Here is a 27,134-nt window from a genome sequence, read left to right as displayed (position 1 = left end):
ATGTTTTGGTTTTTTTAACACAAAAATATCATATATCATGTATATATCATGAAAATCGTGTTTATTTTGTATTTTGAATTTATTTTTTTTTATTCTACAATAGTATTTTTCAATGTATATTGCTCAAAACACAATTTATTTTAACAAATATAAGCATTTGAGACAAATGCAACCATTATAAATACTTACATCGTAACATAAAAAAAATTAAATTGTCTACTAAATTGTCTAAAATCTATAATATAAAATGTTTATATTATCTCTATAAGCTATTTATTAATATAATTATTGAATGCCTTTAGAGGACCGATTTTAAAAATTAAAATAAACAGAAAAGTTATTATACAAAAGCTAAAAATTGCATTCTTATTAAATTAAGTATTATTTTATTTCACAATTACATATAGATATATAGATATATCATTTTTTTTTTATGCATTTTTCATATATTTAGAGTTGCATTTAATACATTATATCAATTTTTCATTTGATAATAGATAAAAAAAACAATATTTTTTATCGAATATTTTCTATTAATTTTAATGTTATAATCGATCTGCTAATATTATAATCATTTTCAACTATGTTTTTGAATTTAGATTGTAAATTTTAATTAATAAGGTGCGTCAACGGTTAATATTGTATCCAAAAAAATTTAAAAATTAAAAGAAAAAAAATACTTGCATATATAATATAATTTCAAAATTTTAAGAAAAAGTTATTTTAAGGTATCAAAAAATCACTTTTATTATTATTTATGTTTAATATTAATTAATATATTCATATTATTAGGATATTGATATGTATCATATATTTAAAATTTGCTATAATGATTATATTAAGTTTCAAATTATTTACGATATTATTTTTGATCGGTTCTCTAGAATGAATTCTCTAGAATTTTATAGAAAATAAAAAATTTTTTTTCGAATCCTTTAAATAACAAATCTTATGTAACCAATTATTTCAATCCATCTCTTTATTGTTTATCTCAGAAACATATTTGCACGAAGCTCATATCAAAAGAAACCTCTCGAATTTCTCTCTTCGTACCTAACAAACGCGCAATTTAACTACGCAGATTCATATGACATCGAATAACAACAATGAAACGTCTGAAGAATATACACTTCGAGATAAACCACCAGATTTGATAAGCATCCGACTCCAGTGAAACTGATAATGCACACCATCTCGAAGCATTGATTCGCCTCGTTTCACGGATAAAAGCGGAAGACGATAGGCAAGCCGAGAATTAAATTTCTATTAAAGCCCCTCCAGTCTTTTTTCTTTCCTCAAGTCATCACCCACACGCGCGGCGCCTTCGAGGAAATAATCGAGAAAATAATCGAGAGGGGACCTACGCGCACAGCTTTCACCGTTCGAGGGCGTTTCTTCGGAAAAGTGATCCTCGAACACGAACGAAAGTGCAATGTGTCGGGATCGCGGAGATCACTGGCGTATTTCCGATTCGTTTCACGCGTGATGCGCGGATAAGCTGAGAGAAAATGCACGCGAGCGTGCGACTACCGGCCGATTTGATCACAGGATGTAAATTATCAGGAGATAAGGGAATTCGCCTGTAATCGATGGATTTTTTGTAAGAAAGATGATGGTAGAAAAGAACAAGATTGTTAGAAAAAATAAAGAATAGGTAGGTCAAGGAATACGTTTATGGTTTCAATTGATGAGTTGATTAACTCGGTGAGAAAGAAATCCGTGTAAACGGGTTGGAAGACTTTTTTTGAAGAAAGATGTAATGTGAAAAAGAAAATTCATTTAGAATTTGATGAATGATAATATATTGATATTTAATTGTAAATTTTTGAAATGGAATTAAATGAGTTTTTTAGATATAATATGCGATAAAATATTGAACGGAAAATTTATAAGATGTTTCATAAATATTTATATATTTTTGGAATGTATACAATAATTGTACATATATATATATATTGTATATACTAATACAATTATTGCAATTATTAATACAAATATTAATAATAATTAATAATAATTAATATAGATATTAATAATAATTAAATATATATTAACAAATATTAATAATAATTAATATAGATATTGTATAAAAAACAATATAATTATATCATATTATTGATATTGTATTATTGTTCATTTTTACTAAATCTGTAAGAATTGAAATAATCTAGAAAAAAAAGGAGATCTAGCGAGAAATAACTGTGTAACTAATCTTTATTAACTTATTTTTATTTGAGAAATCATCTTCAATCTTTATGTAAAATTAAAATAATCAAAATTAATTTTCCTGTTTATAGTTAGTAAAACGAATGAACTATCTTATAAGAGGTTAAAGTTTAAAAAAAAAAGAAATATATATTATATATAATTATATACTATAAATTAATTTCTTGCAAATCAAATAGTGGAAAGTATTTTAAGATCAATTTTATTTTTTTAAATATATATGTATAATTTTAAATATAATAATTAATTTATTTGAGCATTCTGTATTCATCTATTTGCTTACTTACATACATTATAAATAAAGTTTTAAAAAAAAATTCCATTCAAATTCATAAAAAAGTAAATTTTCAATAAATTTATCCGTTATATGTGTTTATGTTGTCAGCTGTTCTTAAATAATAGTCATAGTAATGCATTTTAATTACTATTAAATATTATAAAATTATATACATAGATGTCATTTCAAAAATTCATTTCACTCATTTTTTTATGAATATATATATATATATATATATATGAATATTTATGAATTCTATAAATATTTTTCTACTACATTGCAATAAATTTTCCGTCTTTACGCTCGATTAAATCACTTCTCTATCGGCATTGTCCGGTAATAAAACTTTCTCGAATGTAACAACCGCTAATGCAATGAACATCCTTATTTGCTTTCCGCACGTTTGACGCTCCGACATCGTTGACTAAGAGGTGTTTATGAATTTATTTATCGTTTATTTATCGTATTCGCCTTACAAGGGCTACTATTCCAGGTGATTTCCGTAGTCACATGTTTTTTTTTTTTTTGCGAGGAAATGTTCTCTTCTTTTCTAACGAATATTAATTTTGTTTCATTGATAGAAATGAAATTGACTTGAGGATTCTCTTTAGAAACGCAGAAAGTTTATTTATATAATTCATTTTATAATCTATAGCCAGATTCTTAAGATATAAATCATCGAATTCAATCAAAAAAATAGTTTTTGAGATTTGTTATTTTTATTTGCAATATGAAAAATTTTATAATAAATTTTTTTAACTTATTTATTTTTAATAAAAATACAAAATATAATGAATAGAAATAACTTATGATTATTAGACATTATAAAATGTTAATCATTTCTAATTTTATCTTTATTATGATAGATTTTTGATATTTTTCATTATTTTCTACTGAATATAGTTTATTTCCAAAAATAAAATAATTCATTTAATTTGTCTTATTAAAAATGCATTTTTATATAATTATAAAGAAAAAAAAAAGTCGCAAGTTATTTGCCTAAAAGAGATAATTTTTCAAAAAAAGATTGAGAATCATTGATTCATATGAGATACTTTTATTAAATTGTATTTAATAGATAAAAAATTTTATATATTTAATAGTAATCATAATTTATATTTTGAATTATTATTTAGTCATTTGTTAACAATTTACTTTATTCTATTTAATTATTTAGTAATCATTTAATATTTACATCATTCTAATTTGAACAATGAAGATTATTTTTTTGATTTAATTTAATATTAGTATTATTCATAAAAAAAACTTTTGATTTTTTGTATAATTTTCATAATTTATCTCATCATTAAAATATACAACTGAAAATAGACAAATAGATAATATAATAGATAATATTTAAAAATTAATTTTATAAAAAATTAAAAATTTCTTATAAAAAAGTTTTCCTCTTATTCTTCAAACTATTTCTAAAAATAATGTATTGAAATAAATATTCCATATTTAAATTACATATAAAAATTAAAGTGATATTATATAAATATATTTCTATTTCAATAAAAGACAATTATAATTATTAAAAAAAAATCTAAAAAATCTAAAAATCTAAAAAAAATTCATCATTTTGATTTATATTAATAATTTTTTTAGAATATTGAATCACATAAATTAATTAAAACATACATGTTTGAACATAACTTGAATTGATCCAAATTATCAAATAAATTAAAAACTATTAATCCGTTAATTTTCATTAAAAAATTTATATTAACAAATCTTATCTTATAAAAATCTTACAAAAATATTTATCTTATTTTGAATAAATGTCATGAATATGAAGAATTTAGCTTCATTTTATTTTGTGCAAGATAATAAATCTTTTAAGTATATTTATGTATTCGATATGAAAAGAGAATGATAAATGTGTTTTTGTGTAAAAATTTAGGTTAAATTGACTTAGGTTAAAATAAATGGAAGGAATATTCAAAGATTAAAGACATATTGAACTCAGACTGCGTTCACATTGTGATGTAAATTTTGTTAAATTATATTGATACAAATACTCAGACAATTCAAGCCTAATTGAGACTAAAGAGATACTAAATAGAAATTTAGAAATGCAAAGAATATATAAGGATAAATTTATCCATAAAAATAAATTTCTTTAGCAATTGAAAAAATATTAATGGATTGAAATGATGCAATTGCAATGAAATAGCGATTAAAGTAATTTAAGTGATTATTAAAAATCATTAAAGAACAATATCTATATAAAAATTTAAGTAAATATAATGAAAAAAATTTGATTTTTAATTTTCTTGCACAAAATCTAACATATTTAGTTTATTTATACTTCTTTATTGATACTCTAATGATAATTGATGCTTTAATAAATGATTTTTGTTCATAAGGATCATTCATCTTACATATAATGAAATTTAATCAACGATTTAAAAAACTTAATTATTCGAAAAATACCAAAGACCTTTATCATGACTTCAGGGCGAAAGCAAACGCGTCATTGTCAGTGGTCGTAATGACAGAGCGGCGTCAGCGCATCAAATCGAAATTATCGTTAGTAAACTGGTCCACTACTTTCGCGCATTAGCCGCATTTTCTATTTGCAGGAAAATTTCTGTTCGTTATTTGTAGTTCCTGTATGAGAGAACTGTCATCGTTCAGTTAACTAACGCACACCATTTTTCTACCTGGGACCGAGTTTCTTATCTTGCTTAATTAATCATCGATTGCGATTTCTTCTATTTGCATTTATAGTAGAGATAGGATATAGAAATTGATTCGTGTATATAGATGATTTTCAACTCTTTTAATATTTTTAATCTAATTGTAAATGCGTATGTTATTTTAAATGAAATATTTATGTAAATAGTTAAAATAATTAAGAACTTGTGTATATTCATAATATTTGAATAAATTTAATCAAAATATATAAAAAATTATTTAATAATTAGAATCAGCGAATCGTAAATTGAAATTATTTGTTATAATTTAATATATAATTCCTCGATTTTTCATATATCATTAGATTATTGTAAATTAAATTACAAATGATGAGATGATAATTAAAATTATATAATTTTATAAAATAAGTTTATGTTTCGAATTAATCTAGAAGTCTATACAAGATTGGAGTAAGTATGAAAATCATATTTAATAAAAAAAAAAGAGAAAGAGAAAAAGAAAGAAAGCTATAGATAATGCTCTCATCAAGATTCTCAAAATATTATTCTAATATACATAATATCATTTACATTTAAAATTCGATGTTTTTCCTTGATCATAAATGTAAATTTTTATTCCGAAATAGGATGTTCTTATTTATACTAGTTGTACGTATATTAATTTTTTCTTCTTAAATACTTAATTGTGAAATATAAGTAAATATTAATTAGTTAAACTCTACTGTGTCCGAGTATTAATAATTTCAAAAAAATAAAAACCTCAATAGTAAACAACAATACAATATTTCCAATCTTTTTAAGTTACGACTTTCTTTTATAATATTCAATTAACTTGCAACTCTTTTCTAACATGAGTAAAGAAAATAATAAAAATTAATATTGTTTTATCGTCACAAAATAATTGCTTTTGAATAAATAAACGTGGAAAGTTATTAATTAGAAATAACAATAGCTATACCTATAAAAGAATTCACAATTCGTATAGTCGCAATGCAGAGATAGGATTGTAATAGGATTGACTAATTGATAATACTTATATCATTGTTCTATTATTTATTCCGAAATCATTTATTTTATAACTAATAATCTAATTATAACTAATGATCTAATTCTTTCTTTAAAAATGAATCAAGATCTAACTTTCATACTTACTTTTTTTACATTAAATTAGATCAGCTATAATAGGAATACTCATTATATATATATATATATATATATAGTATATTCATTCAGATATTCCAAAATATTCATTCATCGTTAATTTATAATAATTTTAATTTATAATAGTTATAATAGTTTATAATAGTTTATAATAGTTTTTTGAAAAAGTAAATTAAAATCCAACTTTAATTATTATTATTAATTATAATTATTTTTTATTTATTTTAATTATTTTTATACTTCCTCTATATTAGAGTGTAATGACTTAAAAACAAAAAAAAAAAAAATAAACACAATTAAGTTGTAATAATTTCCACCATAATAATTCTTTCAAAATCGAATATGGGACACTTAGATTCCTCATCTGCAGTATTATCTGTCTCCAATTAATTTTAATTTTATCCTCTATTTGCTTTGTTTATCTACTACAAGTATTTTTTCTATAATGATCTCTATATAAATGGCGTGTGTAAATTACACGGAGCTGAGAAGACTATGTCGAGAGGAATAAGAAACGATAACGATTTCGAGAATTAACAGGGATTTAGCTCGAGCAATCGTTTCTCGATTCTCACCATGCCAGATCGATCTCTCTTTCTTTCAGTGTTCAGTTTCAGTTATCGTTTCATATATCAGTCAAGCAAGGACGAGGATAGATCCAACGATTATTCGTTCGCTAACCAGTCTCAGATCTCTCCCGATCCTCGAAGAGGAGTGACGAATCGATTTCATTATCGTTGGAAAGCGAGATCATACATCTTTCCTTGATACCTTTTTCGCAAGGCCCTGTAGACCGAGACTAGTGATACGGATATTCAGGAATATCATTCATCAAGTCGAGTAATCTCGTTTCTGTCCTGTTTGTTACAGATTTCCTATACCGGCACAGCGTTACCATCGATAATGTTAGTACCGAAGTCGAGATACTGGACACTTCCAGGTGCGAGGTAAGTTCTTTAAATGATCGAGAAGAAAAATTTGGAAAAGAGTTTGATGTTTTTTTTCTTTTTTTGTTTTTTTATTTATTGAAGAATTTAGTGAATTTAGAACAATATGAAAAGTGGAATAGAAGTTAATTGTTAAATTATGAGATCGGAGAGGATTTTATAAGAAGTAATGAAGCAATTAACTTCTTATATTATGAGATTGCAAGTTATGAAATAATGAAGTTAAATTATATATTCTGATTAAAGAGAATATAACAAATTATGAAGTTAATTTTTTAAATTACTTTGAGCTTTGAGAAAATATTACGAGAGATAATTTTTAAATTCGATATTTTTAAAATATTTTTATTTATTTTAAGAGTTTAGCATGGAGAAAAATATTATAAGAAATATTAATTGATTTTTAGATTATAGAAATTGAATACATATGACGAAAAGAAGTGAAATTGATTTTTGAATTATTTTGACTAATTAAGATTTTTAAAGAAATAATAAGTTATAAAATTGAAATTTATAAAAAACAACTCATTATTTTGTCTTCTTCAATCTCAGTTTAAAAATCAATATTATTTCTTAACATTTTGTTCTACATTTTTTAAATAAATAAAATTTGAAAAAAGAAATTATAAGTTTGGAAAGAATATTATGAAAAATAATAATTTTAGTTAAAATTTTCAGTTTTTAAAATTGAAAAATTTTTAAACAGTTGATTATAAAAAATATTAAATTTAAAATATTTTATAATTTAAATTTAAAATATTATATAATATATTTTTTTAATATCATATTATAAAAAATGTATATATTTTATTATATATTATATTTTATTCCTAGTGGTCACAAATCTTTAATTAAATCATTATTCATTGTCACTTTTGCAATGGAAAAAGACAGAAAATTAACATATATCTATATAGCTATTATCCACGCGTAATCTTTCTTTGACATGTAAAACAAAAGCAATAATAATATTTCCGTATCTCTACAGTATATTTTCTAACTTTAGATATATCATAACGTTTAACGAATGAAATTCTTCGTAACACTAATCGCAAATTATCATTCAAAATTTTTTCTCTCTATGTTCATTAAGGAAAAGGAGTGCCTAATGATCCCAAGGGATTATTGATGGATACATGACATAGATTGGCATTAAAATCTCACTCGGACGAGAGCAGTGAAAATATACATTTACATGTTTATTAGACAGACTGATTTGCCTGCTTGAGTTATGCCTAATCTCATGATTAGTTGTAAATTATTATACGGTTACAACAGGATCGTTGATCTTTAATTTCCGTTTTACTCTACTTTCCGTCAGGAATTGACAGATTTTACGATTGGTTCGTAAAATCAGTTATATTTTTATGAGAATTTTATATTTTATATTACTAAATCTTTCATCGGTGTCAGTATTATATTTCTCATTGATAATTATTACGATCGAAATAAAATTCCTAGTAGATTGCGAATTATTAGTATTTTGTCTTTTTTATATTCCATATATTTTACATAAACGATATAAATGAATGTGCTATAAGTATATTTCTTTTTTTTATATTAATTTTATTTATATAATATTCGAATATTATAAAATTTCTCGTTATAATATTAAAAGTTGAAAAAATTCTAAATAATTTATATATTATATAAAAATATTAGAAAAATATTCAATATATTGATTTTGGAATAATAAAAATATATAACGTTTGTGAAATAATTTCTTTTTCAACTCAATATTTTCAAATAAATTTACCATAAAATCATGAGAAAAGCTTTATATAATATTATATATTTTATATATATAATATTTTATATATTATATATTTATATAAGTAAATATAATAAAATTTTTTAAATTATTAAAAATTGCTAAATTGCAAATACTATAGTTTGACATATTTTAATATATATTTTTATATAATTAATAATTTATTTGAATATTTGAATTTATTTAGCTGCAGTCTATAATTTTAAAAATTTGCAGTCTATAATTAGTTATTTATAGTGTCTTATTTGAATAAAATTTTAAATAAAGACAATGAAGACTCCGAGTAAATAAATGATTTAGAAATAAAAATTCTATAATTGAATCAATCAGTCAAAGAAAATAAGATCATCTATATCTATTTTATATTTATTTTTATATCTATTTTATAAAATTGTAATTAATTGTAATAATAAATTGTTATTACAAGAAATAATTATTTTGTTTTATATGAAATTTTATAAATAAATATATAGTATATAATATATAAAGCAATTTTTTATTAATGGATTATTTTCGAAAAGATAAAATCAATTCTTGAAATCTCAATATTTTTTTTATGATTTATAATAATAATAATAATAATAATAATAATAATAATAATAATAATAATAATAATAATAATAATAATAATAATATTAAATTAATATTAAAACAAAAACAAAATTAATAAATATAATATTATTTATGCTATTTTTTTTATTTAATTTTATAATTTTAATTTATATTAAAATTAATATAAAATAATAGTGACTAATATTAAGAAATATTCCTTTTATTTATTTTTATTTTAACTATACAATAAAAACAAATTAAAAACTAAAAATAAAAAAATCATTATCATTTTTAAAACAATTTCTTGTTTACTAAAATGTTAATTATTGTTAATAATATCATCATCAATTTTTGGTTATTATACAGATTTAATACTTATACTTTATAAAGATTAAAATTTCACAAAAATTTCTGGATACATTTACAATTTCATTCATGAAATTACCGAAAATATATGTACATAAATAAAATATTTAATATAAAAGTTTCTATTTTAATAACTCCACTAGACATTATTTATCTTATAATGCTATGTTTACTTCATCATATTATATAACTTATGACAATTTTTCATTTTTTAAAACGTTTTGAATTATTCTTCATATTAGGAAGAAAATTAATTTATATTAATTTATGAAGATCAAAGGTTTTTCTGTATATTCTTATTATGTAATGTCATTCTCGAGTCTAAAATTCCATTGAATATATTTATAAAATATCTTATTTCAATTATATTCAACAATCCCTATTTGCTTCAAACGCTATCTACAATAGAACCATCAAACAATACTCAGCCCTCACAATGTAATTTTCTAATAATTTAATGATTCATGCACAGTTTTTAAATCGGGCTTGATTCGCGAACCGCGATGACAATAATTTACAATCTTGAGAACAATGGCCCTTCTCTTAAATCTCTTTTAACAAAAAAAGATCTGATGCGGTGGAATCTCAATGAAAATTCCGCTCTATCTGCGACAGGTGAACATGCCGTTCCATGGACGTGGTCGGAATTACTCGACTTTTCCATTGGTACATACGTTAACCATACATATGGCCTATGTACTTTCGCGCGCGCCAACTTGTATAGACGGAATCGCCTAGATTCGAATTTAAAGGCGATCGTTATTCAATTCAAATACTAAAGCTAACGGGCCTTGTCGTAGGATTTCCGCTTCGATGTGTTTCGCGTGCGGGTTTGTTACTGTATTCTAGAAGAAGAATCGGGTTAAGAAAGGTCAGGTCTGGGATCCGATCGACCTGAAACTGTGGCCGATTCCGTCGAAATTTGGGTTAAGTAAGGTCAGGTCGATTCAAACGAACAGACGAATCCGATCGAAAAGATTATATTGTCGATGATATTTAGAACATTGCCGGTCATCTCTTTTTTGAATCTTGTCAGCATTTTGGTATGTCAAATCGGATGTTTCAAAACTGTTGGAAATGGTTTTGTTTTGCTTTTGCTTTTTTTTTTCTTTTTACATAGTTCTTTTTGTTGCAAACATTTGGAAAAGAAATGTATACTGTTTCGATTGCTAGGCCATCAAACTTTCTTTGTGTATTTTTTTTTGAATACTGATATAATAAAGTTTATTTTTTCTTTATATATATTTTTTTCTCCGATTAATCATTGAATTTTTATTTATTAATTTCTAGATAAATGATTTGATTGAAATTTAAAAATGATGTAATCTTTTTTTTATATTTATTTATTTTTTACTTGAAAATTATTGATGTAATATGATTTTTTTCTAGCATTTATTTATTTTCGTTTCAATCGTTGAACTTTTTTTTTATGTTTTATGAAAAACTTGGTTTGAGGCAGATTAATAAGATTTATAACTTATTTTTTTGGTGATTTTCTTTTTTTTTTTAATTGACCATTGAAATTTTTATTATATCTTTTGTATTTTTTAGGAAATTGATTTGAAGGAATTTAATAAAATTTATAGTTTATTATTTTAATGATATAACAAAATTTTTTATATTTTTATATGTTTATTGATTATTAATTGATTTTATTTTATAAAAATGATCTAATATTGAAATAATGGATGTTTTGAAATTTTTACAAATTTTTTTTGATGTAATAATGAAAAGATTTTACTATTTTTTCAAGATATCAGTATGAGAAAAATTATATTTTATTTTGAAATTTCAAGTTAATAATATTTCTATATTCGCTAAAATTAGAAAATATAAATTAGAAAATATTTATTGTAAAAAAATTTTTGCTTTTTCATTATGATAAGTAAACTTTATTTTTCATAATATAAGATTCAAGCAAATAACATAACTAACATTGTTTTTGATGGTTTAATAACTATTATGAATATCTTTTTGCTTATTTTTCATTTCTCGATATATTTTTATCGATATAATTTTTATCGATATAATTTTTATCGATATAATTTTTATCGATAAAATTTTTCATCGAGGAATTATTTTCATATAAATATTTTAAACGAATATAGATACTAATAATTATAGTAGTAATAACGACTGGAAAAATATCTGTTCTTAATCTTAATCTTAAAAAGAATAATTATCGTCTTTTTCTCTAAATTATATAATTGTAAATTATAATAACGAAAACAAAGTTTAATAATATTGAAAATAAAGAAATTCTCAGTTATAATAATTATTCTCAGTTATTATAATAATAAATCACAAAGAGAATATTAAATTACGATTATATCCGAAAAAATATTTCTATAAAAAAAATAATAAATTATATTTTTATAATTGTTACAGAAATATTTTCAAGACTAATAAATTAATTAAAACTTCTAATTTTCCATTTATGTCATTATACTTCTAATAATATAATAATCTTGATATCTTCGATAGATTAAACGTTTCTTTTTATTTCATTAAAAAAAAAAAAATAATAATAAAATCAAGCGTTGGTTCATCCATCGTTCGATGAAACGAATGAAAAAAATTGGAAAGAAATAAGAAAAGGGGGAAAAAAAAAAGAAAGAAAAAAAAGAAAGAAAAAGAAATGAATCAACGTTCGGGAGCATGCGTATATTTTCTGGTCTGCAAAAGGAATCCAACATATTCCTTATATGTTGCTCGTACGCACGGTACACTGACTCGTCCCGGCTTATTCGGTAGCCCCGCAACAAGACACGATCGAGAGGCCAGGTTGTTTTTAGCAAACTGGTTTTTCTACCCGGGGCTTACAATTACTGGCTTCCTTTTTTGCGATGCCCCCCAAATGTTTGCACCTGTCGCTTAAAAGGCTGCGAACCATGGGCCAAGATGGCATACCTGACCGTTTCGGATTAGTCCTTGGGATTCGTAGCTAAGAATATTTAAAGTACCATGCCAAAGATTCGATTACGTTGATGTCCACGGATAGAGAGCGATCCATTCATGGAACTTTAATCATCCATTCATGGAATCTCCCTTTATATGGAGTTTTTATTGAATTCGTTGTTATCAATGGTTATTTGATTGTTTATAAAATATATAATTTGTAAATTAAGATTTTTCTTTATGTGAATTATAGTTTCTGATCATTGAATAAGAGTTAATAGAATAGTAATGAAAAATCATTAAATTTTAAAATGTCATAACTTTGTTAAAATTTAGTTAAAAAATTATGTAAAAAATAAATAAATTTTTTGGGGATTTCTTTTAAACGATTTTTGATGTATTTTAACATAATTAAATAATGATTTAGAAATTTGTCAATTTTTTAATTACTATTCAATTTCTAATTGGATGATTAGAAACTATAATAAATACAAATAAATGATTAAATTTATGATCATATATATTTATAATAAATGATTATATATATTTTTATATGCATATAAAATTTGAATGTTTATTTATTTAAACATTTTATCTAATTTAAATATTTTTTTATAAAAAACACGAAGAAAATATTATTTGTTTTGTTTATTTATTATTTTTGAAGATTTTAAAATTACTTGAAATGATATATTTATTATCTAATAATGATGTAATTTTAAATGTGAAACTTTTTCTTGAAATGTTTCTTAGATATGAATATGAATAATATGAAATCAAATACAGAATATTCGTTAATACTAGAATGACCAAAGTCATTAAAATGATGAGTTGCAGATTTTTAATTTTTGCACTTATATAAAATAAACTTAGAACTTCTGACAAAATTAATGTTGACTTTTATTGAGATAACTTATAGGTATTATTTAATTATTTCTATTATAATAATAAACAGTTATACATATTATATTGAAGAGAAGTTAGTAGGTCTAGTGTTAATAATAGTCACTATTGTTTATCTGTTCTCCATTTTCTGTTTTCTTCTTTCTATCTTAATGTCCGAGTAGGATTCCTATCCATTCTTACAATGCAAAATCTTCTATTAACCTAGTGATTTAACGTTCTTTCTAAAAATGAGCCTCTTTCTTTTTAACCTTTCTACCTAACCTTTTTTTCTTCCCTTAATTAAAATCACGTCTAGAAGTTTGGATTTTTTCCCATTATGATGAGTGTTGTCTATTATTACCATGAAAGAGAATTTAATTAATAAATGTATGCACTTAAAAAATTAAAAAAAACTAATTTAAAATTGAGATTGAGATTCTTGATCCATTTATAGATATCTTTTTATACCAGAAAATTGATTTTAAGAAGATAAACGATAGAATCGAACATTCTTGTCGAATCAAAAATTAGTTTTCCCAGGAAACAATTTTTTTTAATTCTTTTTTGAATTTGAAATTTTTTATAGAAGTATCTGAAGATATTATATAACACATATATAAATCAAAATCGATTATTAAACTCTTGATGACGGCAATTTCTATAGCAAAAATGATTATAGTCTGTATAAGCAGAATGCAATGTATAATTCTGAAATTTTTCATTAATATCTTAAATTATAAAAAAAATAATAAATAACTAAAATTAAAATTAACTAAAACTAAAATTAAAAAATAATTAAAATTAAAAATAAAATTTTATATATTGTCTTCCCTTTTCACTTATTATTCCTTTAAATTTCATCGAATCGAATCGACTATCAAAGATTTTCGGAATTTTATTTAAAATATAATTAAAATATAATTAAAATATATATTAAAATCAGAAAAGATATTAAAACCATATTTAAAAAAATACAAAATTAAAACTTTAAACATTTTAATAATTAATTTTCTATCTTTTACATGCTAAATCTGAATTATTAAAGATAATAATTCTCTATTAAAAAATAATTATGCAATTTTTATTTTTTTCATTCCTCATTGTACATTCATATTCATAACGTAAGAGGAATAATAATCAAAAATTAATTGCAAGTTAATAGTAACACGCAATCACATTATTTTTGCTTACAAATGATACTGGCGTACTATCTCTTGTTTCGTAACACGGATTCTATTTGCGTCGACATTCATGGGACGCCATTTCTAATCCAGTGCAGCTGATGCAACGACGAAATGCGGTGTAAACAATGGCGGAGTGTTACACGAAGGGGACGCGCGAGGATGCATGCACCGTTACTGCATAGATTCGATAAATAATACGATACAGGAAGCCGTGCCATCGATTTGTATATACGCGCTTACTAACTGGTCTCGTGCGGCCGCCGATCGATCTGTTCGACCTGCCACTTTATCGTGGGTTCGATCTTGACGATCATTATCGATTGGGCCAGCGATTTATTGGCGACGACGTCTTCGGCTCGTCGTTGTGAAAATTTGATCACTTTCTACGATAGCGCACGCCGATCGATTCGATCGTAGATTTCATTTGTGTAAGTACGATTGGAAGACTCGTGAGATTTTAGATTGGTTAGGATGAATCTGGGACGAAGCGAATGAAGCGAGATTTCATTGGTAGATTTAATTTTAAGGAAATGTGTGATTTTGGGAATGGTTTGAATATTTTGGATATTTATTTTTATTATTTAAAAAATTTTATTGTAAACTTTATTATATAGTATAACGAATAATAATATTGTAATTAAGAAATTTTTTTGGAAAAAAGGATATAAAATAAAATATTATATTTTTATAATATTTTTTTTTATTTTTGTAATTTTGTTGTAGTTTTAAAATATAATGAATTTTTGAACTTCAAACGATTTGATATTCGAATAAATTGAAAAAAATTGAACAAAATCTTTTAAAAATGGAATAAAAATTTGAAAATCAAACGAAAATTATATGTCATCATGTAAAAACATCTTTACTATATAGTTATTAAGAAATTATTAATCTGTTGGATTATTGATTTAAAATACAAAATAAAGACATGGCATTCAAATATCATAGTTGTGAATAAAAGATCAGTTTATTGAATGATTAATGCAATATTTTCGAAAAATTTAAAAAATAGACAATAAGATTAGATAGATCTTTTTAAAAATAAAATCAAATAATAAAAATGTTAATTTAAATTAATAGATTGCAAATAAAAATTATTAATAATTATAATTATTATTAATTGATTATTAAGATATCATAAATAAAAACATTCAATTATTGAATTTTTATCATTATTATTACTATAATCTTTTAAAAATAAATATTTAGAATATTTTATATTGTGTAAATGAGACGAATTAATTTACAGTATTTCGAATCGGGTATTTTAATTTAAGTCAAATACAAATAACTTAAAGAACTATTTTTAAAATAGATTGTCTCAAAATTCAATCTATATAATACAATTTAATATATACGTATATTAAAAATATATCAAAAAGAAAATAAATTTTTTTATTTAAGATTTCATTTTCGAAAAAATTATTGAAATCTTGTTTTGAATATAGGATTTCTATTTTTTTGTAATATAGATCCTCAAAAGTTACAATATTTAGAATTGATACATTTTTATTTACAATTATTTATATATAAAAATTTTGAATGAAAATTTGTAGGATGTATTTATTGCATTATAGTTATAATAAATGGATTTATACTAATTTAATCTATCACGAGATTTAATAACTCGTTTATTACGAGAGAAATTGAAAAAATATTAAAGAATCTTCTTAATTTTTATTAAATCCTAATTTATTCTTAAAAATAAAATATCTATATTTTATCTTATTATGATTATTTATATTATTTTAAAATTATTTTATATTTTATTTTATTAAAAATATAATTTTAAAATTAAAAATTAGAATAAGAAAAAGGGATTATAGATTCTTTATTTATTATAAAATTGATTGTATCGCTTTTTGTGATAAAAAAATTATCACAATATAAATATATATTTTGTAAATATAAAATTATATTTAGAAAATATTTTTAAATATTTCTAAATATTAATATATAGAAATCATTATTGACTTATTGTAATTATTTTATGTTTTAGTTTCAAAAATTTCCATTTTAAATATTTTCAAATGTTTTATAAATATTTTCATCCAAGAATATTTAGTACTTTCTTCATGCATCTGTATAACATTCTTTTTACCAAAGTGTCAATACATTTTGATATGCTAAAAACAAACTTGTTATATAATATATAATATGTTATATAATATATTTCATAATTTTTATTTTACAATTACAGAAAATATTGTATTCATATATTATAGAAAATATGTATTTCATTAAGATAGAAATAAAAATAAATAAATATATTTATATTTATTTTCATTGTATTATATTAATTGTAATCATTTATATATATATAAAATATTTATTATAGATCGATATTGCTAATTTTAATCAAAAATTCAGTTGCATCATTAGTCATTCGTATGATCCAAAACCCACTAACACGAGAACGAGAACCACCATACACGCAATTTTATTTATTATCTCGCCAATAAATTCTCCCTTATCCTCTTACGAAATTTCCTTTGCAATATATATACACTAAGCTCTAAGTTTTCTCCTACTAACTAACGAAGAAAATTTATTCGACGTGGCTAACGCGGAAAAAGAACCACCTGACAAAATCCCCCCAGCTTGGTCCGGGTTAATGAGCCTCTATACAAAAGGAAAATACGAGCCACGAACAAGATTAAACTGTGCTGCATACAATGGGATTTTCTAACGGGCGCGATATATCGGCGCGAACGAATTAAAGTATCGCTGTCGAGTAGCAGATTTAATGATCTGTCCCGAGTGTGTACAGGCGACCTGATCGCGCACCACTGCCACACTGATCCACATCGATATCGATCTCTGTAGATCCTGTTCTTACTGATGCTGGTCGTTGCACTGTGAATGGAAATCGGATTTGCCCACCGCGACGATCGTTTCATGCAAGACTTAATCGATGATTTTCTGGGATGTTTATGAATGATTATTTGTTCAATATTGTTTTTTTTTTATAATATATTTTATTTATTAAGATAATAATGATATTCTATCATGATCTTAAATATCTCTTTTATTTAAAGTAAGGTAATAATATTACTTGTAAATTGCAGATTTTATGCAAATTTATACTTTTTATTTTATATACGTTTTGCACTTCATATAAGTGATATAAATATTATACGTTGTATTAGACATTGAATAAAATATTAAATATTAACTATTAAGCGTGTGATAAATAAATATATTTAATTAAAAAGTTATAATTAATTCAATAACATAAATACTATAAATATAATACTAGAATGTGAGATATATATAATGTAACAATTCATGTGACACAGTATTTATTGAAGTTTGATAATATGATATGATACGGGAGCAAATTTAAATCTATTCTGAATATACATATGTCTGAATATACAATCTTTTTTGGTTTATAAATTGATTTTTTTTAATAAAAATATTTGTATATATCTTAATTATAAAAATATAACTAAAGTAATATAAATAAATAAATTTATTTATCAAGTTTTATATTTCATTTTCAAATTATCGAATTTTTATAACTATATATTAAAAATATTATTGAATATACTTAATTAATTATACAAAGTATTAATATATTCCTGGAATATTTTTAGAAGATCGATTTAAAAGATCAAAACGAACACAAAACTTAGTATACAAAAATTTCGATTAAAGCTTATTTATTAAATTATAAGCAATTGAAGTTTGCATTAAACAAAGCAAGTATGATTATTTAAATTTTGATTATTTAAAGTTTGATTATTTAAATTTGATTATTTAAAATATTTAAATACAATAGCTATATAAAAGTTTGAAGACTAATTATTTATAATTAAAAAATATACTCAATATCTTACCAATACTTATTGAAGTTTGATAATATGCAATTAAATAATAAATATAAGTGTGATAATTACAAATAAATGAATGAATTATAAATTGATATTGATCTTTTATTAATTCTGTTATTATTATATTATATATTCAAAATTATATTATATATTGCAAAATAATAAGAAATTTTAAAACTTCTTAAAAATTTCATAATATATACGTTTACAATTACTACAAAAAAAAATGAAAATTATAATCTTAAAAAAAAAAGAGAATCTCACAAATTAAAGAATGTCATTTGAAAAAGAAATTAAAATAATATCAATAGAAATTTCTTTTCTCTACTCCATTTAATTCTTTTTTATCTTTTTATACATTATTTTTTTTACTTTAAACTTCCTATCTCTTATCTTATATTTATCATCATCATCATCATCATCATCATCGTCGTCGTCGTCGTCGTCGTCGTCATCATCATCATCATCATTATCATTATTATTATTATTATTATTATTATTATTATTATTATTATTATTATTACTTTAACAATTTGTACTGATACTCGTAAATTAAAAAGTTACATAAACATAAAAGTTTCATTGAAAAACTATTATTTTCTTATCTTCAAAGCACTATTCTTAATTATCTCTATCTTCATCATAAATACAACCGATAATGAATGTTTAATTTTTGAATTGAAATAATTATTTTCGATAATATAATTATATTATTATTTTAATAATATAATTAATTATTATTTTCGAATAATATAATTATTTTATTATTTTCTACTCGAATATCAAGTATTTTCATTATATTTAGGTTTAAACTGTTCAACATGAATAGTAAATATTCTTTTTCTAAGGCTTAGACAATAAATACGTGACTAGTATCAACAGCACTTAACAGAAATGTCAAAAACACAGCGAGCGTCAATTATTTTCATATCGAACAATGTTCCGTGTCAACAAATTAAATCGCATCATGCATTTATTTCTTCCAATGGAATCTTGGAATAAGAAGAAAAATTCATGATTGCGGCATACTTGGTATAATGTTTCGGTCTATCTCAGTTGCTTTTTAACTGCGACCTGTATAAGAGATAGACTCGAGATCGAATAAAGTTCAGTTCATACTTAACAATTGTATAAGTTTGCAGATAGAAAGTGTAGAATCTATTTTTAGAGAATTTTAGAGAAATTTTAGAGAAATTGAAAAAGATTCTTGTAAAATTATTATTTCGAATTAATAATAAAAACTAATTAAAAAATTTTTTTTATATAATAAGTAATTCAATTACGTAAGTTATTCAATTGATAAGTTATTTTTTGAATTTTTTTTAAATTTAAAACATGTTGCTTAAAAGTATAATGAGAATAAGCTTATAATTTACAATAAATTATTAATTTTTTATCAGATCTGTATCAATTTACTCGGTTTTGAGAGATAAAAAATAATTTGATTATCATAATATATCCATATATTCAATTTTTAATTCATTTGAATTAATAATTTGAATATATATTAAAACTATTGCTTTGTTTATTTTTAAATATTTTTTTTTATATTTTTTGAGGTATTTACTATATATTGAGATATATTTCTATATATTGAGGTATTTACTATATTATAAGAATTTATAAATAATACGATCATAATTTGGAATTTCCTTCCTCACATATTAATTTAATACATATTGATCAATATGATTTGATTTTGATTTGCTCATTCTTATTAAAATATATTAAATTTTATATAAATATTAAAGAAAAAGAATTGATTGAAAAGTAAGATTAATTTTTGCTAAAAAAAAATTTATATTATAGTGATAAATTTTATATTATTATAGACTTTTCAATAAAAGTTTTTAGACTTTTTAATGAAACTTTTTAACAAAAAATCGTTATCATTATATCAAGTTTTAAAAAAATCGATTTAAAAGCGAAATTCTAATTTTCAAATTTATCATGATTTTAGTTTTCAAAATAATTTTTCAATATTTTTAGAATCATTTGAATTGAAAAAATTTTCGAAAAATGAAAAGTATCTTCGTTTTTTCATGTGATATAAAAATTGGAAAAAATAATAAAGGATTCTGAAAATAGAAACTTTATTTTTTAAAATGTGTCCAAAATAATAATATGATTTTTTTTATCATAAACTTATAATAGTTTAAATATCAGCTTTTGATTAAAATTTATCACTTTTTCAATTTTGTACTTCAATATATTTAAAGATTGCAACTCATTTTATGACTTTAAATGATTTTTTTTATTTTAAAGAAAAGATTTCAAAGTTTTTATGGTCTAGTCTATTTCTGTATAGTGATTAGATGCGCCAATCAAGTGTGAACTAGGCTTAAAAGATCCCAGTGGCGCGGTAAAATGCATCGCAACAAGCTACGGTATAATCTTTCCAATTATCCAACAGCAATGCAACGCATCCATTTATTGTCCAACTGTAGATACAACGGCGAATATGCGCATTCTCTAACTTCTCTAGTATCTAGCGCATAAAATCCTACGTCTACGTTTCTTCTTTAAACATTACAAGAAAAATTACTAGGATGTGAGCGTTTGAAACTTGCCATAAGTCTGCCCATCAAACTTGTTCTAATCCCCCAAATTATCTATTTTCTAACCACAAATAGCTGATTCGTGAATATCAATTCTATTTAATATCTATGCAAAATCGAGCGAAGAGAGTGTATTTACCTGATATCGCGTGGTCAAAGAAGAAATAAGTTCTTTTAAAATTTATTTAGATGAATCTTAGTCAGTAACCTCGATGGGTTTCTATGTTGTGAAAAGAATAGTTGAATGTTTCATGGTTTTTGTGGCAAAACTAAAATATGCTTTGGATGGATTTGATTTATTAAAAAGTGGATTAGATTTATTAAAAAATGAACGCCAAATGTTGAAATAAGAAATTACGATTGAGGAGTAATTTGAAATGATATTTTTATGGATTGAATGAATTTGAATATTATAGTTTTATAATCTAAAAATTTTAATTTTGATAATGGAAATTTTTTGCATTATCTTCAGCAAGAAGTTAGAATAGGATAATATAATTACTTTCTCAGATTTATTTTTTTTTTTAATTTTTTTTTTTGAAAAATTGTTTAAATAAGTTAACTGGTTTTTTACATATAAACCTGATAGAATTATTATTTGATCTTTAATTTCAATTCTTTATGAATTATTAAACTTAAATTATATATTACAATTATGCTAGGATAAAATGAAAAAATTAAAAATTATATTATTTTATTATTTCTAATAATTTCCTAATAATGAAAAGATCTTATGTATGATTTTTTAAATTTTTGTACATTAAAAATTCTATAAAATTTATTAAAAATTCTATAAAATTTATTAAAAATTTCTATAAAATTTTTAAAATTTTTCTGCAAGATCGCGAAAGGTTTAAAGTTTTAATTCTTTTAATTTTTTTTTAACATTTATATTATATTATATTATATTTTTAAACATGTCACTTGATTTTTTAATTCCTATTTTTATTATATTAAAATAAAATATATCATAATCGTAGTACAACTAGAAAGAAGAATGATTCTAATTATAAAGATAATTAAAAAAAAAATTTTTTCATTTAAAATTTTGTTTTTGAATAATTTGAAACTTAAATATAAATAAAATTCCTAATTGAATATGAATAAATTATTAATAATGAATTATTATATATGTATATATAAAAATAAGTTAAAATTAATTTTCAAGAAAATTAAACTTAAAAATATTAAAAATATACTTAATCATAATTTTCTCAACGATAATTTAAGCAAAAAAAATTTATTTTATGCTTTTTAATATTTTTATACTTTTTTCACATAAAATAATCAATAATCTGTCAATAGTTCATTCATATTTAATCAAGAATTAATCAATTTTTCTTATTTGTATTTGAAAATTGTTTTTAAATTTGATTTATTTAAAATCAATAATAATTTCAAACTAAAAAAATGTTTTTTTTCATATTTATTCCTACGTGTAAAATTATCTCGATTATGATTATATTATGATTTTCAATGCATTTTCTATTATATTCAGTTATAATATTTTTTTTCTTAATACTATAAATTTATTGATATTTTTTTAAAGTATGTATATAAAATAATATTCACAATATAAACTAGCAAAATGATAATTTTGTTAATCTATTTCAAGTCTAATCCATATTTCTTTAAAATTATTCATATACTTAAAAAGAATTCCTTTCTCATTCGTATTTCTTAAGAACAGAGATTAAATTACAGCAAATTATTAAACAGAAATCTATAAAATTAATGAATAATAATAATTTTTAAATCGCTTGCGGTACTTTAAGTATTACTGGATATATAGTAGAAGGTAATTTTTGTTCGTTATTAGAAGTTACGAATAATAAAAAAGAATTTTGCCCGTATATTTCGTTTCACTCTAAGTATACATATAATCACGACGTTACAGCAACACTTAATACTTACTCAAGTAGCTATATACCTATATTGTAAAGAAATCATAAAACAAGAAGTTAACGACGAGGTTTCCGCGTTTGATCACCTTTGACCGTCTTGCTCGTTTAACGACGAATACCGTTCTAACATGGTAGTCAGTTTCGATTCATCATGCCCTCTTTCGCGGTTCAATTACGATCATTTTGAAACCACGACCCTGTTCTCCCACCGATCAGTCGATCAGAACTTAATCGCGATGAGGTTGTCGTGGTTTCTCGTCTATGACTTCTGCATCGACTGCAATAACAAAATTTAATCTGTTTTCGCGTACTTTCTTCTTGGGACAGTTGTCGAAATCTAAAAATATTCAATCGGAAAGCGACTCGTTTCGCATGGAAGATTTCTTTATAGATAATCTAGAACGTTTCATGTTTTTTTCTTATTTAATAATTATATAAGTTAACATTTCTAATTGTGACATTTGTTAAATATAATATTTTATATTTATTATAATTATAATTTGCTGCAAGAAATATTATGTCAAAATAAAAATGATTAATATATGTTTAGAAATTATATTAGAAATATTCAATAATGATTAGGAATATTTTTAAATATAATAAATGTGATTTGAAATTTTTTAAGTAGAATTTTCGTAGAATATAATTTTTTAAATCTCGTATATTTTTTTAAAAATTATGATATTATAATATAGTATTATATTGGAATTATTATATTGTACGAGAAATAATTTTTAAATATAATGTTTTATAAAATGTTGATATGTTTAAAAATAAGAATGTTTGAACAACATTATTTTAATAAAAAGAATTAAAAAGTTTTTGTTTAAATATTGTTTATAAATTTTTTATCATTTAAAAGTGGAAAAAATAACAATAAAAAATAAATATGAATCTATAACAAATATAATAAAAAATATATTTTATTTACAATCTTATCTATTATTATAATATAGTGATAAAAGTTATACATCTTTTTCATATTACATGATATTACATATAATTATATTTTAATTAATTATTAAATAATTAGATAATAGATATATTTCATTTTGAAAAAATTTTAGTTTGGTAAATTATATCTTTTTTACAAGAAAATCACAGAAATATATATTCCTATCATAAATAATAAAAAAGAATTTTTCGTTACAAACATTTAATTTAGAAAGATTTAAATAAAGATCAATTGATAAATAATATAATAATTTATCAAATGATAAAAAAGGTTGTAAATATTTACAAAAATATTTAAAAATCTAAAGAAAATTAAAGTAAAATCGAAAAAATAGAATCGAAACGATATTCATAATTTTCTAAAGAATTATTATTCATCAATATCGATTTTCCTTCTTTAGGAAATTATTCTTCTATAATATCTAAAGTGACATTTTAATATTCTTCTCATTTTAATCCAAACTGAACTCATATCTAATCATCTGAAATAAATTATTAAAAACTTTTTTTTTCTGATTTTAATATCCAAATCGGTATTTTAATATTAATATGTTAATTCAGATTGCTGATGAATTTTTATTTTTTAAATTTAACATCGACATTTCGATACGCTAATTCATATTTAGTTTAGATTTAATTTTCTCTAATTTATTGGTAAATTTTCTTTGTTTTAATCAGATATTTTATTTTTGAGATTTTTGTAATTTCTTTTTTTTTTTTTTTTAATAAAATTTGAAATCATTATGAATAGAAAATTATGTTAATTGTCAATAAAAATTGCAATTTTCATAACTATGAAAATAAAATATATTTTACTGAAAATAAATTAACACAAATTCTGAGGTTTTTCTATTTCAAATATAATTTTAAAATATTAAAGTAAAAAATTATTAAATTAATAAATTAGTCGAATATTGTAGTTATAAATGATAATCTTATTTAATGATAATGATAATAATAAATGATAATCTTATAATGATTAGAAAAAATCGAATAAAATATCGTACTTGATATTAATAAAACTATAAATATTATTAATATAAAATCATTGATCTTTCGTATAAATGTATTATAAATAAAAAATTTCACTATTAATTAAAATTTCAATATTATGATAAAAACTAATATATATTACTATATTATATTATATATATATTTATTATATATATATATATATATATATTTATCATTAATTTTAACAAAAAAATCATCTAAATATTTTTATTTTTAGATTTTTACAAAAGTCTTTGATTTTATTTACTGAAAATAATTTTAATCTAATTGATGTTTCTTGTAAAATTATTTCGTTTCGTTGCACTAGTATATTCATTATAATAGTGTATAAAATTTTATCTTTAATTAATTTATAATTTCCTTCAGCAGAAGTTTCTTTATAATTATATTTTTAATATATTAAATTGAAAAATATAAAATTTCAAAATTAATATTTTGTATCATTATTTCATGTTGTTGCGTTTATATCACTTAAATAAATTATTATAAAATAGCGGTAATATTTTTTTTGTGTTAAAATTTTCATCATTACATTTAGTTAAAAATTAAATCAAGCGTATAAAAATGTTATAAAGTCAGTTTAATTTTTACAAATTCTGAACTATTCCTTCATTATCTAAGAAATAAAAGTTATGTAAACTAATTGCATTATATTTATTGTTTGTTATAAGTAACATTAATTACTATTGTTTCTTATTAGATTTATGTCTAAGTGTCATATAATTCATTAAATGATTGAAATATTAATAACGTCGTTCCATAAGATTATACAAGTTTTATACTATCTATATGTAAACATATAAGTAAATAAATGAACAAATATATAATATATAATATATAATATATAAAATATATAATATATAACATAATATATAACATATAACATATAATATATAATATATAATATATAATAATATATAATATATATAAAATATATAAAATATATAAAATTAAAAATTATATATAAAAAATTAAACTATTTTGTATATTAGATGAAAAACTCTGTTAAAATAAAAAGATAAATGGTCAATATTAAAAATTTTGATCATAGATTATATATACATATATATGTAACAATTTTAAATATTTATTCTAGTTTATAAATTATTCCTATTATAAACTATTATTATCACTCTAAAAGCACAAAGTCAAATTCCAAATAAGTTCAAAGACAATTCTATAATTATTCTTCATATCATATAATACTTTAAATATCCCTCATCTCTCCAATATCTATTAAACATTTCCAAACCGACATCCATCATCGCGAAATAAATCTCATCAAAGATCCTGCCATCTTCTTTTTATATCCTTCTTGTGCTTCGATCACGGTCCTGCAAAAAAGCGCACGCGGAATACGCGTGGAGAAAAGCTGTCGGCCTGTTCGGCACGCGCTGCTGCTGTGCTTCGAGTCACAAGAACGAAAGGAGAACGACGACGAATCACGACAGAGACGCATCTCTTTTTGCAACCGTCCGCAGGCCGGTCTGTGATGCGAGCAGCACAGAGAGCGAGCAGCAAGGGAGCGCACCGCGATCGTGATGTCAATCACCAATGAAGACAGTTACCGTGCCGACTGTCACCACGACGATCTCCATCGGTGACAACAGCACGCGCCTTAAGGCTTATTCACAAGACACGAAAGATTCAGCGCGGTCGAAGCAATAAATTCTCTCTCTTTCTCTTTCCCTTACTGCTTGTCGCATGTTTCTTGTAAGTGAAGCTAACTGATGTAAATGCCTGCTTCATCCATGCTGGAACTTAATTAATCTTCTTCCCATACCTTTTTCCGCCCTTACGCTATTCATTTCAATCGCGATCGATTGGTGGATCATTAATCATTGATTGTTCTCTGAATAATCATGAACGTGATGGCAATGGCGATAGATTTCGTCCTCGATTAAGTATCTAGATTCGAATTTTCATCTCTTTCGGTTTTTT

The 27,134-nt window shown here is 22.2% G+C and overlaps 1 protein-coding gene across 3 annotated transcripts in view; it reads left to right on the top strand.

Annotated features, from left to right (window-relative positions):
- LOC122713717 (ras-related and estrogen-regulated growth inhibitor-like) overlaps positions 1 to 27,134 on the top strand; it is a 159,416-nt gene that overhangs the window by 43,659 nt on the left and 88,623 nt on the right. For all 3 annotated transcript variants that reach the window (XR_006346522.1, XR_006346521.1, XM_043934441.1), the window contains exon 3: positions 7,195 to 7,271. Coding sequence is in view for 1 of the 3 variants with exons in the window: in XM_043934441.1 (XP_043790376.1) it covers positions 7,195 to 7,271 (77 nt within the window). In the remaining 2 variants the exon portion in view is untranslated. The remainder of the gene's footprint in view (positions 1 to 7,194; positions 7,272 to 27,134) is intronic.

This window comes from Apis laboriosa, unplaced genomic scaffold (genome assembly GCF_014066325.1).
Source record: "Apis laboriosa isolate Shangri-la unplaced genomic scaffold, ASM1406632v1 scaffold26_cov146, whole genome shotgun sequence".
Classification (NCBI taxonomy): Eukaryota; Metazoa; Arthropoda; class Insecta; order Hymenoptera; family Apidae; genus Apis; species Apis laboriosa.
The sequence above is the reverse complement of the archived record's forward strand: the minus strand, read 5'-3'. Positions and strand labels throughout refer to the sequence as shown.